This window comes from Paramormyrops kingsleyae, chromosome 18 (genome assembly GCF_048594095.1).
Source record: "Paramormyrops kingsleyae isolate MSU_618 chromosome 18, PKINGS_0.4, whole genome shotgun sequence".
NCBI classification, from domain to species: Eukaryota; Metazoa; Chordata; class Actinopteri; order Osteoglossiformes; family Mormyridae; genus Paramormyrops; species Paramormyrops kingsleyae.
This window is the reverse complement of record NC_132814.1, coordinates 24,801,845-24,814,635: the sequence shown is the minus strand read 5'-3', so window position 1 is coordinate 24,814,635 and position 12,791 is coordinate 24,801,845. Positions and strand designations below refer to the sequence as shown.

General features: G+C 39.2%; 1 protein-coding gene across 12 annotated transcripts in view; it reads left to right on the top strand.

Moving 5' to 3' along the window:
* wnk3 (WNK lysine deficient protein kinase 3) overlaps positions 1-12,791 on the top strand; it is a 62,653-nt gene that overhangs the window by 14,030 nt on the left and 35,832 nt on the right. For all 12 annotated transcript variants that reach the window (XM_023834106.2, XM_023834115.2, XM_023834110.2 and 9 more), the window contains 2 exons: positions 11,126-11,298; positions 11,764-11,984. In XM_023834106.2, coding sequence (XP_023689874.2) covers positions 11,126-11,298; positions 11,764-11,984 — 394 coding nt within the window. The remainder of the gene's footprint in view (positions 1-11,125; positions 11,299-11,763; positions 11,985-12,791) is intronic.

Sequence of the window (12,791 nt, the reverse complement as noted above, 5' to 3'; positions counted from 1 at the left end):
GGACCGGTTGCTTCAACACCATCTGACTGGTCAAATTGTAGTTCTGCATCCAAGGAAAAAAGGGCATATTCAATATGTTATTAATTATTAGTAGTTTCACACATTGCAATGTATTGCTGCATTCCTAATAGCTAGGAACATGATAATATCCAACCACCTGCTTAAAAAAATATTATAGGACAGCTGAACGGAATGGATTTGTAATGCAAATTCAATGCTAATTCTGCTACCGTTTGATGCTAACATAACACAGCGATTCTCACAGACTTGCTAGCGGAAATTAGCAGATAGGAAATCATGATGTACACTGTGGGAACATTTAAATAAGTATCTCTTTCGTTTCCTGTAGCCACTGTTCTCTAAACCCGGCAACGCCTTTACCAAACTGACCCTTCTGCAGTGAAAAACAGGAGCAAGCTGGAACTAGTCTTTGTGGTACGGGTCACCTACGGCTTGGTTCCCGTGCCAGTGGAAAAGTGCCATAAGTGGTTTTCAGAATAACATTAACACAATAGTTTTTTATGATTATCTGAAAATTTTGTTTTGCAAACTCCTATCACATAAAGAATTATTTTATTTATCAGTGAGACAATGGCACAGTACGGGGACTCATTAAGTAGCACTAGGGCTGGGCGATATGGACTGAAAATCATCTCGATATTTTTTAGCTGAACCGTGATATACGATATATATCTCCATATTGTTTTCCCATAAAGTAATAACAAATAGACAGTTCCAAGTCAGAGCCAAATGTCCTCAATGTCATATGGACACTTTTATTTACAGACAGCTGTACAGCACATGTACATGAAAAAATGGCTCAAAAATGTCGATTTGTCCTACCTTACTGTCTTTCGACAGATATATCTATCGATTGGTGCTACCTACCGAAAATGTTATTGTCATGTTTATGTGCTGAAACTGAAAGCGGATATCCAAAAAATAAATACATAACTTGTCTAAAAACTAAAACGAACTAATGTAATGTAAGCAGGCATTGCGAGTCTGAAATACCTTATAAGATTAAGTGTTAAAACATGTCAGGTAATTCAACATACAGCGTAGTAAATCAGCGTGATGCTGACAGTAAAGTGTGATCAGTGTATTTAATAAAATATTTTAAATGTATGAACTTTGAAGACACAGAAATAATCCATAACTCCAACGCAAGGTAGGACAGATGCACATACCCTTTTCAGTACAGGGAGCATAAGAACATCAGATTAGAGGGTGAAGATTTGGAAGTATTTTACGCATTTAACGTCAAGTAGTAGCAGAGGGATTTAGCAATCTTTGTTAAAACAAAGTTTTGAGTGGTGGATGCAGAGTTTAGTAGAAAATCCTACTAAAAGAAAGTGCACACAATTGTATGAGACAACACGAATAATATAAAAAAACAAACAATGGGTGATTTGGGAGTCGACAGCTTTGGCTGTTTTACGTACACGCTACAGCTTGTGATACAGCAGGGGCGGCTATCGCATCTAAGTGTAAGTGAGGCTGTTGCCAGAGGGTGAAAAATTGTGGGGCATTTTAAACATTCGCCACTTGCATCTCCTCATTTGGAAGATATTGAAATAGAACTGCAAATGCATCAAAAATGCTTTACAAAGGAGGTGGGACAGTATGTTATGTATGTTACCAATATCCAAATTAAAGCTTTTTTGGCATACACTTTTTATTTGTATTTACTGTGTTTAAAAATATTAATAACATATAAAGTATAAATATTAATTTATTATTTACACTTATTATATTAAAATATTAAATTAAAAAGAGCTCTTGTATCGGAATCTGTATCAGTATCGGCAATTGTGTATCGGAATCGGATCAGAAGTGGATCGACCCATTCTTAGTATCAATGATGAAGACCATCAGGCAGCTGACAAGCTAGCTAAGTAAAAAGTAATGTTAGAGGTGCTCGATATTATTATTTACGCTAACATATTATTTACGGTTAACATATCGATATTTGGTAAAAATCAAGATATTGGCATTGGTCTGAAGTATTAATCTTGGCTGATATTGCAGGCCAATATTCAAACTTTTTATCAATAGCACCAACTAAAGACAGAGCTAACAGAATAATGCAGAAGATTGTATTGGATGGTCAGGAATTTTCCATAGAGGAGGACAAGGTAGCATTTCCTTTAATGTGTTTAATTTTATTTTCCTGTACAGGTCAGTAGTTGGTCTTTTAACAATTTTACACTAGCATGTTCTTTCTGCTTAATAATAGCAATACAAATGAATGCTTTTTTGCATTCCATTAACAGTGTGTATTAAGTACCCATGGTAATATTTCTAATTTTTTTCAGTGAAGTTAAAATGAGGTTAGCAGAATAATCAGTTAATCGAAATGAAATGTGAAATTAAAGATTCATAATGCATTCCCTCAATAGTCATAATCAAATCAAATTGCCTTGGGATCAACCATTTAGATCCTTATCCATCAGTGCTTAATAGTCTGGAGTGACTGCAAGTGGTGAACAGCAAAGATTTGACCCTTTGCCAATGGGGATTTGAATGTGTGTGAATATTTGAGACAAAACACTAAATGGTGTTAAAAAATTATTTTTCAGGGAGGATGAGACAAAATAGGACCCCCTGTATAGGGTGTGGGACTGCCTATGAATGACAAAGGGAACTCATTTCCTGCCTTTTTTGTCATTTGAGACAAACATTGAATAACAGAACACATGGCATTTGACTAATATGCATTTGAATAATATGCTTAAATGTTATTTCAACTGTCCTGCCCACAGATGACCCAAATATCGTTAAAACATTTTTGTTTGCAATAAAGCGTACTATTTGAGAGTGTTTCTGCTTTTTAGGAAAAATATTGAAAATTGTATAAATTGAAATTCATGACTTAGTATCGGTATCAAAACAATAATTTTGCTACCCTGACAACACTAGTGTGTGCAGAACAAGTGGCAAATTTCTTTGGTTGAGAAATGACCAAGCAGAGTGTGTAGACGCTGGGGTGGGTGTGTAAGGGTGTTACAGTAGGATGGGGGTAAATAAGAATATCTGCTAATATGCCGTCAGAAAGGGGACTAGTGGCTCATTGTTAGTTTAAGGTAAAAAAAAAAAGAAACTGCTGAATAAGTGCTGTGTGAGCTGTTGTAACTTCTGGCCCTGTGCTCCCATTGGCTATATCACAGCTCATAGTGCGACACACACACACACACACACCTCCCCTATACACCAGCATGATGGAAGCATGGCAGGCACATGACTGATACTATACCGGTCTTTACAGTAGCTGTACATGTGCAGCTGTCACAATTTGTGACAATTTGAATTGACTTGATTGGCTAATTCCACTCATTATATGTCGTGACAAAGAGGTTTATATATTTTACAATATCATGATAATAGTTACCACAGCACAAGACACTTCCTTTAGATACATTATATAATCAAAATATTGATGTAGAATGACGGTCTGAGCCTGTTATCGGTTTGCAGAACAAAAATGTGTCCTGTTCAATGGCATTTTTTGCATTAAGAACTGTATTTGATATTGCTTTTATATTAAACCTGCTTTCATTCTTAATATCACAGCTAGTAGTGACTTGCTACCAGAAAGGCACCTCAAGACACACAGACAAATCTCCACATGCATTTGCAGATCTGCCATGGCAAAAGTGTAGCAAAAATCAGATGTAAAAAGACAGCAAATTGAGAGGTTTGCCTGAGTTGTAACCGATGACTTGTCAGTATGTTCAGCTCTTGGAGAAAAAAACTTAGACTTTTTAGCCATTAATACTTATGTACGCATTTACAGATTTTTCCACACACATACAAATCTTGGTACACTTGCAAATCTCATTACGCATACGAATCTAATTGCGCACACGGATTCTGAATACACATTTACAGATTCTTTTACACATATAGAAATCTGATTACACACACACGGATTGAGATACAGTCACACAACTCTATACACATTTGCGAGTAATTTTGCTACAATAATAGGCCATAGAAAAGGGGGAATAAACAGCACGAGGAGTCGAATGGGGACGTGGGGAGGGAAAGAGAGACTGAGAAGCCAAATGAGATTAATGTGGCCATCCGTCCTGCAGAGAGACCGGGTGGCTGATGCTAATGTGGCTGATTCTCTCTCTCTCTATCTATCTATCCATCTATCCATCCATCCCGGATAAATGTAATTCTCCCTCACATCGTAACCCCCCTCCCCGTTTTCTTTTCCTCTTTTTTTAAGTATTGCCCGATGTTTGCTGACATATCAGTTTCTGTTTTTCCTGCCTGTTAGATAAGGCCCTTTGTTTCATAGATGCTAAAGGTATAAAACAGCTCAGTTCATTGAAACCATTATACAGAATTAGATCAGTATGGTGTTTTCTTGGTCCATTGGGTCAGGTTAGCTCTTGGAAGAGTGAACTGGAAGTCTTGGTCCCATGTGTTTTTTCTTCCCTCTTTTGCCTCTGGCTTTCTCTCTGGGGGCATTGGGTAGGGGTAATGTAAAGTGCTTTGTGAAAATGTGCTATATGAAATAAATTGCATTTAGCTAAAATCTTTACTATATGTAAATGACATTTACAAATGCGAAATTTGAAGTAAACATTATTCCTGAAAATTCTCTTTTTAAATGAAACTGCACACCGATATACAAAAACCACTCTGAAGATAAGAATAAAATCAAATTTAGTCAGTGGGCTGATAAACAATTTACAGCTGTAACGATTACTTCATTCAATTCGATCACATGATTATTAAAAAATTATTAAAATTTCTATATTAAAATTTGCATTCTCAGTTACTCAGCAATATGATGAAAGGAAGACAATGGACAAGGGTCCAAATAAAGAGTGAAAGCCTCACTTGTATGGAAGCACTTCACATCAATAGTGAATTTTAAATGCAGCTGATGCATCAAAATACATCTTATAAGAAGACATTCAAGTCTGATGGACTCGCCCATAATGCGAGGTTAGCCATCGATACCTGCCATTTAGCCTCTAGGAGTAGTCTAGCCTGACTTTGTCTTAATTATGGCTTAAATTATTTAACATTCTGCGATTACTGTATGTCAAAATAATCTTTGCTAAAACTCAGGTATTAGCCCTGTTACTTAAGCCATATCATCTTGCATAATACGGCACATAACCTTATCATATTATTTTTTTGTGAACGTATTGTGTGTTTTGAGTAGTGTGGGGAATGATCACATTGCAGAATTTTAAGTCAGGAGTTGAAATGAACTACATGGCCATATAGAACTCATCTACAGAGTATGTCAAATAAGTAAGGTTTACCGGTCGATCAGCTAGTGACCAGAAATGGCAGATTTTTGTCCTGATCGGAGGTAATCGTCAATCAGTCAATCAATATGGTCACTTTTATGAGCCAAAGCAATTCGACTAGGCATAAGTGTGGCTAAGCTGAGCTTCCAATGAATGTCCAGTCACAAGTGCCCTACTTAACACTTATGAATAGAGAACAAACCAGCAAGCACCTTTTTATGTGATGCTAACTTGTCCGGAAGCTGCAACCATACTACAACAAAAACAGACCAGTGTGAAACAGAGCAACTTCAGTGCAGTCTATATCTCACTTCAGCCTGCAAGCCTAGTATTGAGGATGGCAAATTGGCGGAGTGGGTAGTGCTGTTGTTGCGCACCACAGTTTTGTGTGTGGATTTTGCATTGTTCACTGTGCATGGCTTTTCAGCGGATCCTCTGGTTTCCTTCCACTGTCCAAAAACACTTAACTAATTTAATTGAACCGAAGTGCTTAAATTGACTGTGTGTGTGATGGAGTGTGTTAATTGGGAGATCCTTACTTTCTGGGTAGGGTTGTAATGGTGTAACAGTGTTTTCAATTTGTGCCCTTTTCGGTTTGCACAATGCACAATGAAAGGAGTGAATACATTTCTTGTCAGGCATAACCTAAATTCACAAGTAGACGTGCAACACGGGAAATATTCTAATTGTGGTTGGAAGTTGCTTATCGCTGAAACTTTTTGATCCTGAAACTTAATCCACAGTTTGGGGACATTTTGGTTTCCAAATAAATTACACCAACACTGGAGAGAGTAGTTGATAAGACCAAGACTGGCTGTCAGCTCTGTTACACCATACTTACATGCTGCTGGAAACCAGTGGTGGAAAGAGTTTTCATACTTAAGTAAACATGCCAGATACGACACCAAAATGTTACTCAAGTAAAAGTCATCTAGTAAAATACTACTCAGTAGAATGCAAAAATACTTAAGTGTGAATTGTAAAAAGTACTACACATTCAAACCTATTATTCTTACAAAAAGCAACCTATCCTTTTAAATTTGCTCAAGAAAGGGTTGAATACAGCACTGTTATCTTACACTGTGTTACAATAAGGAAAACTGAGTCACAAGAGGATAATTGAATATTTTTTTTTTTATTCACAGATTCAACTCTTTTTAGGTAATTTTGTCATAGACTGGCCTCTGCAGGTCCAGTTGTGATGTTGGGCTAGCACTAGGCCTTTGTAAGATGATGGTGTTATTGGTAATCGATGATATCGGACTAGTAACCCTCAGGAGCAGATTAACTTCTCGGAAGGCCCTATACTGACTGGAGTAGGGGGCCCCCTAAGTGGGCTGTTTGAGCTGTTTTTTGGAGTCTGAAAAGAAACAAGGGAATTAAAAATGATGGAACATCAGTGGCAACAATACTGCCATCAATGGCACCGGTACTCCTCGTGCATGAAGTTGCACCTGGTCAATAAAGTGAATTCTGATTGTGATAGGATGCTAATCAAAGCGTGGGGGGCCAGCAGTAAAGCTTACTGATCAGACAGCAGTAAAGCTTACTGATCAGAGTGAGGGCGGGAGTGCTGCCAGTAAAATTCACTGATTGGGGTGAGCTGGGAATTGCTCCTGCAGATCGTTTGGCCAAATTTAAGAAGTTTAATTGTTCCTTCTTACGCTGTAGCCATAGACTGTAGCCTAAGATAGCAAAAGCCTTAGCACCCCTGACGCTAAGGTTAGTCTTGCTTTTTTGCATACGTTTGTCTAATTGTGTTATCTCTACATCTGTTTACAATTTGTCTACCACTCTAATGGTATAGTATCAAAGACATGGGATAAATGTAATGTTGGTCTTGTATGTTTGTCCCATTTTCTTTTGTTAAGTTTCACTTGCCAGTGAAACAACAAGTAGCCTTCCACTATACTCCAGTGTGACAAGAAAACTAGGTCGCATTAAGTGCCAACGTAGAAATAGCCCATTACAGCCAGGATGGGGGCAACTTTGTTTATCCTGAAAATTTGTCTGTCACTAAAAATGTAAATAACAGGCATGTCATTTAAATGAACATATTATCCGTCTTCGTTTGGGGCCCCAGGCTTTTAGGGGGGTCCAGGCGGCTTTCTGCATTTGAATTGGACTAAGGTCGCCTCTGGTGTCCTGGTGTTGTATCTGACAGTGAGTAACTGGTGAGTATTTGTCAGTGAAGTAGGCATAGGCTACACAATGCAATATCGCAGAAAGATTTATTACCGTATGTGGCGCCCAGTTCAGCCTTCTTGCCTGTGTTTCCCATGTAGAACTAAAACGTTAGATAGAAATAGAAAAACACATTGCTATTATCTTTTTAACTGGTTTTTCACACAAACATATCAGTGTATGTAAATGTTAATTATAATAGTGGTACGTGGTTTACTGCCGCCATCCCCTGACAATTTCCTTGCGAGTACAAGACGTTATGAAGTGGTCTGTGAACCAATGTTTTTGAGGCCCATGAAATTTTTAAATCAGCCTATTGATCAATCAGTTTCTACAGGAAGTGGGGGAGGGGGGAGTTTGGATAACCTGACATTATTGTTTATCCGATATTTTTAAGTTACAATATCGGCCAACACTAGATCTAGCATGACTGTGTCTCATCATATCTAGAGCATCACTCTTTAGAATGTAATTAGCAGGAAGCACAATTCAATCTTCTTTTTACCTCTACCTGGGTGGACTTTAACCTGGCCTCTGTTCTGCTTCCCTTAGGTGTGCTGCATGTTTTTCACAAACCCAGTTTCCCGCAACCACTCAGTTTACTCAGTTCACTCAATTTACGTCAGTTGCACAGATTATAAGGATCTCATGTTGTACGCAGCCTGAGGCGCATGGCTTGAAACTACAAACTATCAAGATGTCAACTGTGTGGAAATTCCTTAAATTGGAAACTCATAACAGCCTGACAGGTACCTGAAATATTTCAAGTGCCATCCTTTCAAGAGGAGGTGGCAACATAGCATCTTTGAATACAACAAATCGAATTTAGTCAGGGGTGCCCAAACAGTCGATCTTCGATCGCGGAATAATTCTCAATCTATCGTGAAGTGTATTGCAAGTGTCCGTGCACTTGCGTGCCCATTTTTCAGTGTGCAATTAATCGTGTACTGTAAACATTTCGCAAGCAAACATGTCTAAGCCAAAAGATCAAAAACATATCATTTTCATTCAAAGTAGAAAGAGGATTTTTTTTTTTTTTTTACTCAGATTTCAAGTCCATATGTCTTGTATGCAATGCAAGCTGTGTGCTTGTTAACTATGTAGAAAGGCAATAGCTAGAGTAATAATAGAGTAACAGACTAATAGCTATGGCGCCTTATTTGAACTGGTAGATCTCGGCACACTGGCCACTTGAAAAGTAGATCTTGAGTTAAAAAAAGGTTGGGCTCCCCTGAATTAGCCACTTGCAGAAACATCGTAAGGAAGAATGCTGTGAAATCACAAGGCTTGCCTTGACAAAGAATGCAAATATTTACTGAAAGATTGGATTGGCACTCAGAATCAGTGAAAATACATATTAAATGGATGGGGGACCAAAAAAGTGGATTGAAGATCAGAACATCCCTAATATTCTGCATTGCCATGTTGTACTGTTTTTCATAGGTATGTCATTTTAGGGCAGTGTGCTTCTTCTTTCCCTTTGGGAGCATCAAATAAAATGCTTTTATTTGTTGTCTTGTCATTGTTCACTAAGTTAAGACTGAATGGCCCTTTCACTGATTCTTCACAAACCCTGTATTTTTAAAATAATGTTACATATTTTTTTATTTAGCTGATGTTTTTATCTGAAGTGACATACAGTTGAAAAGGTGGAGTCAGACTGTTCCTACAGCAGTTGGGCCCAATGGTGAAACTCTGTCAAACCTGGTGTTTGAACCAGCAGCTTTCCAGTTGCTGGCACGGTGTCTTAAAGATACCTTCACACCGCGAGGGGTGAGAGCGTCAAAGCCACCAGAAGTCATTCATTCTCTATGGGAAGGCGCTTCTCCTAGTGGTAGCGCAGTTTGGGCAGTGGGAGGATCAAAATGAAGTTGAAGCCCTGTCAACTTTATGCTAATGAGCTGTGACGCAGTTCGGCAACAACCAGTCAGAATGTAGCAATGCTCTGCCAAAAAGAGATCCACAGAACACAAGCGGTTAAACATTTGTTCCGACCAAACAGTTCCCAAGCGCAATGGAGGGCAAACTGTGTGCAACGCTGTCGGGGTTTAATTCATGAGACAGAATATGTCTCTATACGACATTTTTCATCTTCTAACCATGGTAAAACCTCCAGTCTGTCACAGTCTGCAACCAGAGCATAGCTTTATATAATTCCATACTAAGGTTTCAGACATGCTTAAAAAATCTCACGTAACGTTACTGTTTGTTTACCGTAAACAGCATACTGGTAAGGAATTTTGATGGAGCCAGTTTTGACTCAAGCTAGTAAAAATGCCATAGAATGCATTTTTTCAGTATTTTAACTTCTGTGCTGTCTACACAGAAGGTATATGAGCTCGGTTTGGTCAAAAAATGCCCAGAATTGGTTTTACAGGCCCATTTACAGCCTTATTATTTGGCCCTAGAATTTTTTCCCTTTTTTTGGTGGGCTTATTAATATGTTAATGAGCTTTGCTCTGATTGGCTGGTTTACAGTAAGGCACTGCAATGGCTCACACAGACCCAACATCTCTGCAGCCAGTCATATAAAACTATAGCACATATATATCATGATTGTATGGAGGGTGTTTTGTGACAATATTCGATAAACGAATATGTAATTTACATTATAATTGTAATTATTTAAATGATTATATATAATATATTATTTAAATGGTTATTGCAACTTAATGGTTCCAAATATGTAAGTTGGTAACAGGAGCTTCTGGCAAACATACCCCTGAATACGACTTAGCTTCTTAGCCTACTAGGAATAAATAACCTTATATGCTGTCAACATACAGGTATATGTTTTTCCTTGCCAGGTGCACTTGTGGAAATTGCACACATGCCCCCGAGAGAGTGCAGGTTATGCAGGCCCATTGGGCTTGAAAGTGGCCTGTGTTTGTTTAGTATGGGGCACAGCTCAGACTGTTACGTAACAGTCTAGGATTTTTGAATCAGCCTATTTTAGCAGCTTCGGTGAGGCATTGTGATGGGTCACACAGACCCAACATCTCTACAGCCATATGTGGGATTTATATTTGAAAGAGGGAAAAACAGCATTTCAGATTCACGGTATGTCAGTTCCAAGTACTGAACTCTTCTTATTCAACTATGCCGATGTAAAATTGGGTTTTCATGGTATGGCACCTCTACGATAACCTCAACCAACACAGTGAAAAAAATCTCAATTTTCTCCAACAACAACTTATCGAACTAGCTAATTAATTACCTGACGATGTTGTTGAAGTTGTTGATGCCTCACTTAAAGTGTCATCATCCATGGAGAATTCAGCTGCCTTGGCACTAGCTGCAGGCACGCTGCTGACTTTAGAGGGGAACTTAACTTTCAGGCCATCAAATACGGTACACTTGTCAGCTTTTAGATATATTTTGTGTTTGACCAGATGTTTTCTCAGGTTGGAGATATTGCTATGGCCAGCTTTGCATTTTGCGTCACAGATATTGCAGTGAGTGTTGTTTGCGTCAAGTTTTGAAAAGTGTAACCACAGTTCAACATGTTGTAGAGTTGATGTCACATGGTCTTGCTCTCTCTCTCTCTGTAATGTATACTTTACTCTCTCACCCAGAGGTACTGATTGATTGCACATTATATTGATTGCAAATGACTCTGGTAGAAGCATTTTCTCAAAATCAAATGTCTCATTATCCTTCAGGACCGCAAGCTGACCAAGGCAGAACAGCAGCGCTTCAAGGAGGAGGCGGAGATGCTGAAGGGGCTGCAGCACCCCAATATCGTGCGCTTCTACGACTCCTGGGAGTCAGTGCTGCGGGGAAAGAAGTGCATCGTACTGGTGACAGAGCTCATGACCTCCGGAACCCTGAAAACGTAACGAACCTGCTTTACGGCCACCACAATTGCACACAGTTAAAATTAAAAAATTCACTTTTAGCTATACTGACATGAATGTTTACTTATATTACCTGAGTGTTTATTTGATCATCCATTTATATAAATAAATAAGCAAATAAGTAACTTTTAAAAATATATTTCATTGGTTTCCTCATCTCTTAAGGGACACAAACGCATCCCCTTGCTGATTTATTGGCTGTGAAAATTTGTAGCAACTGACGCTGAAAAGGAACCTAAATATGTTGAATAACAGCTTGGAATTGAATTATACTAACTATGGATCAGCTTCCGCTAGTGTTATAAGTATTTTTCTAAAGGATCTGCCACTTTCCACATCTAATATTTGTGGCCATTTTGTATCAGTTCTTAATGAGGTTGTCCATTCACCTACAGTAATTCTGTAACTGGAGAACCCTTCTGGCTTCTCTCCCTGCTCCGCAGGTACCTAAAGCGTTTCAAGGTGATGAAACCCAAGGTTCTGCGCAGCTGGTGTCGGCAGATCCTGAAGGGTCTGCAGTTCCTGCACACGCGCACACCGCCTATTGTCCACCGCGACCTCAAGTGTGACAACATCTTCATCACAGGACCTACAGGCTCTGTCAAGATCGGTGACCTGGGCCTGGCCACGTTGATGAGGACCTCTTTCGCCAAGAGTGTCATAGGTAGGCTGGACCCTACTACGTGCGGTATTTCCTGGGAAACAGGTGGTGGAAGGGAATTTGAAACATCTATATATTCTTTTGCTTTTTTCACATCTCGCTTTCTACTCCTCTTTTACCTGACTCTTCTTTCTTTCCTTTTAGTGATTCTTTCCTTTTGTTTATTCCCTAACTTATACCGAATGTGGGGAACCTTTTTCGTGTGATAGGCCAGCAAGCTGTTGGCTCAGTTCATTGAGGCCCTATAGTGTGAAAACCGATGCTGCATCTATTTGTCAAGTCATGTTACATTTCCTGGTAAAGAAGTGAAGTGCAGTGAAATATCCATCATCCACTGGGAATGGGTCTGACTTACTGTCAGCAATGCAAGCCAAGTTCTCACTCTGGACACGGTCATATCCATAAAACACATCTAGGCTGGTTGGGCAAGCTGCAGTGAATCCTCCAGTGTCCTTGTAATGGTGAAATGCTGGTCAAGTGTTCTGTGACCGGGATAGAATCTGCATTACCCCTTTTGTATCTGAGGTTCGACAACACATGGATGCTCCACATCCTGATGAGTTCCCTGATGAGCCCCCTGAAGTTAGAACACACCCTCGCTTCCCCTTTCTAATTATTATAATAATAATTGATACTTTATTGATCTGATCCCTGTGGGGAAATTGTCTTTACACCTCCCTCAATTTGCTCTTTGTAGAGTAAGTTGTCCGTGAAGGGCAGCCACCTGTCAGGGCGCCCAGGGAGCTGGGGGTTAAGGGCCTTGCTCAAGGACCCGCAGACATGCTGAGGCTGGGTTTGACCTGGCGACCT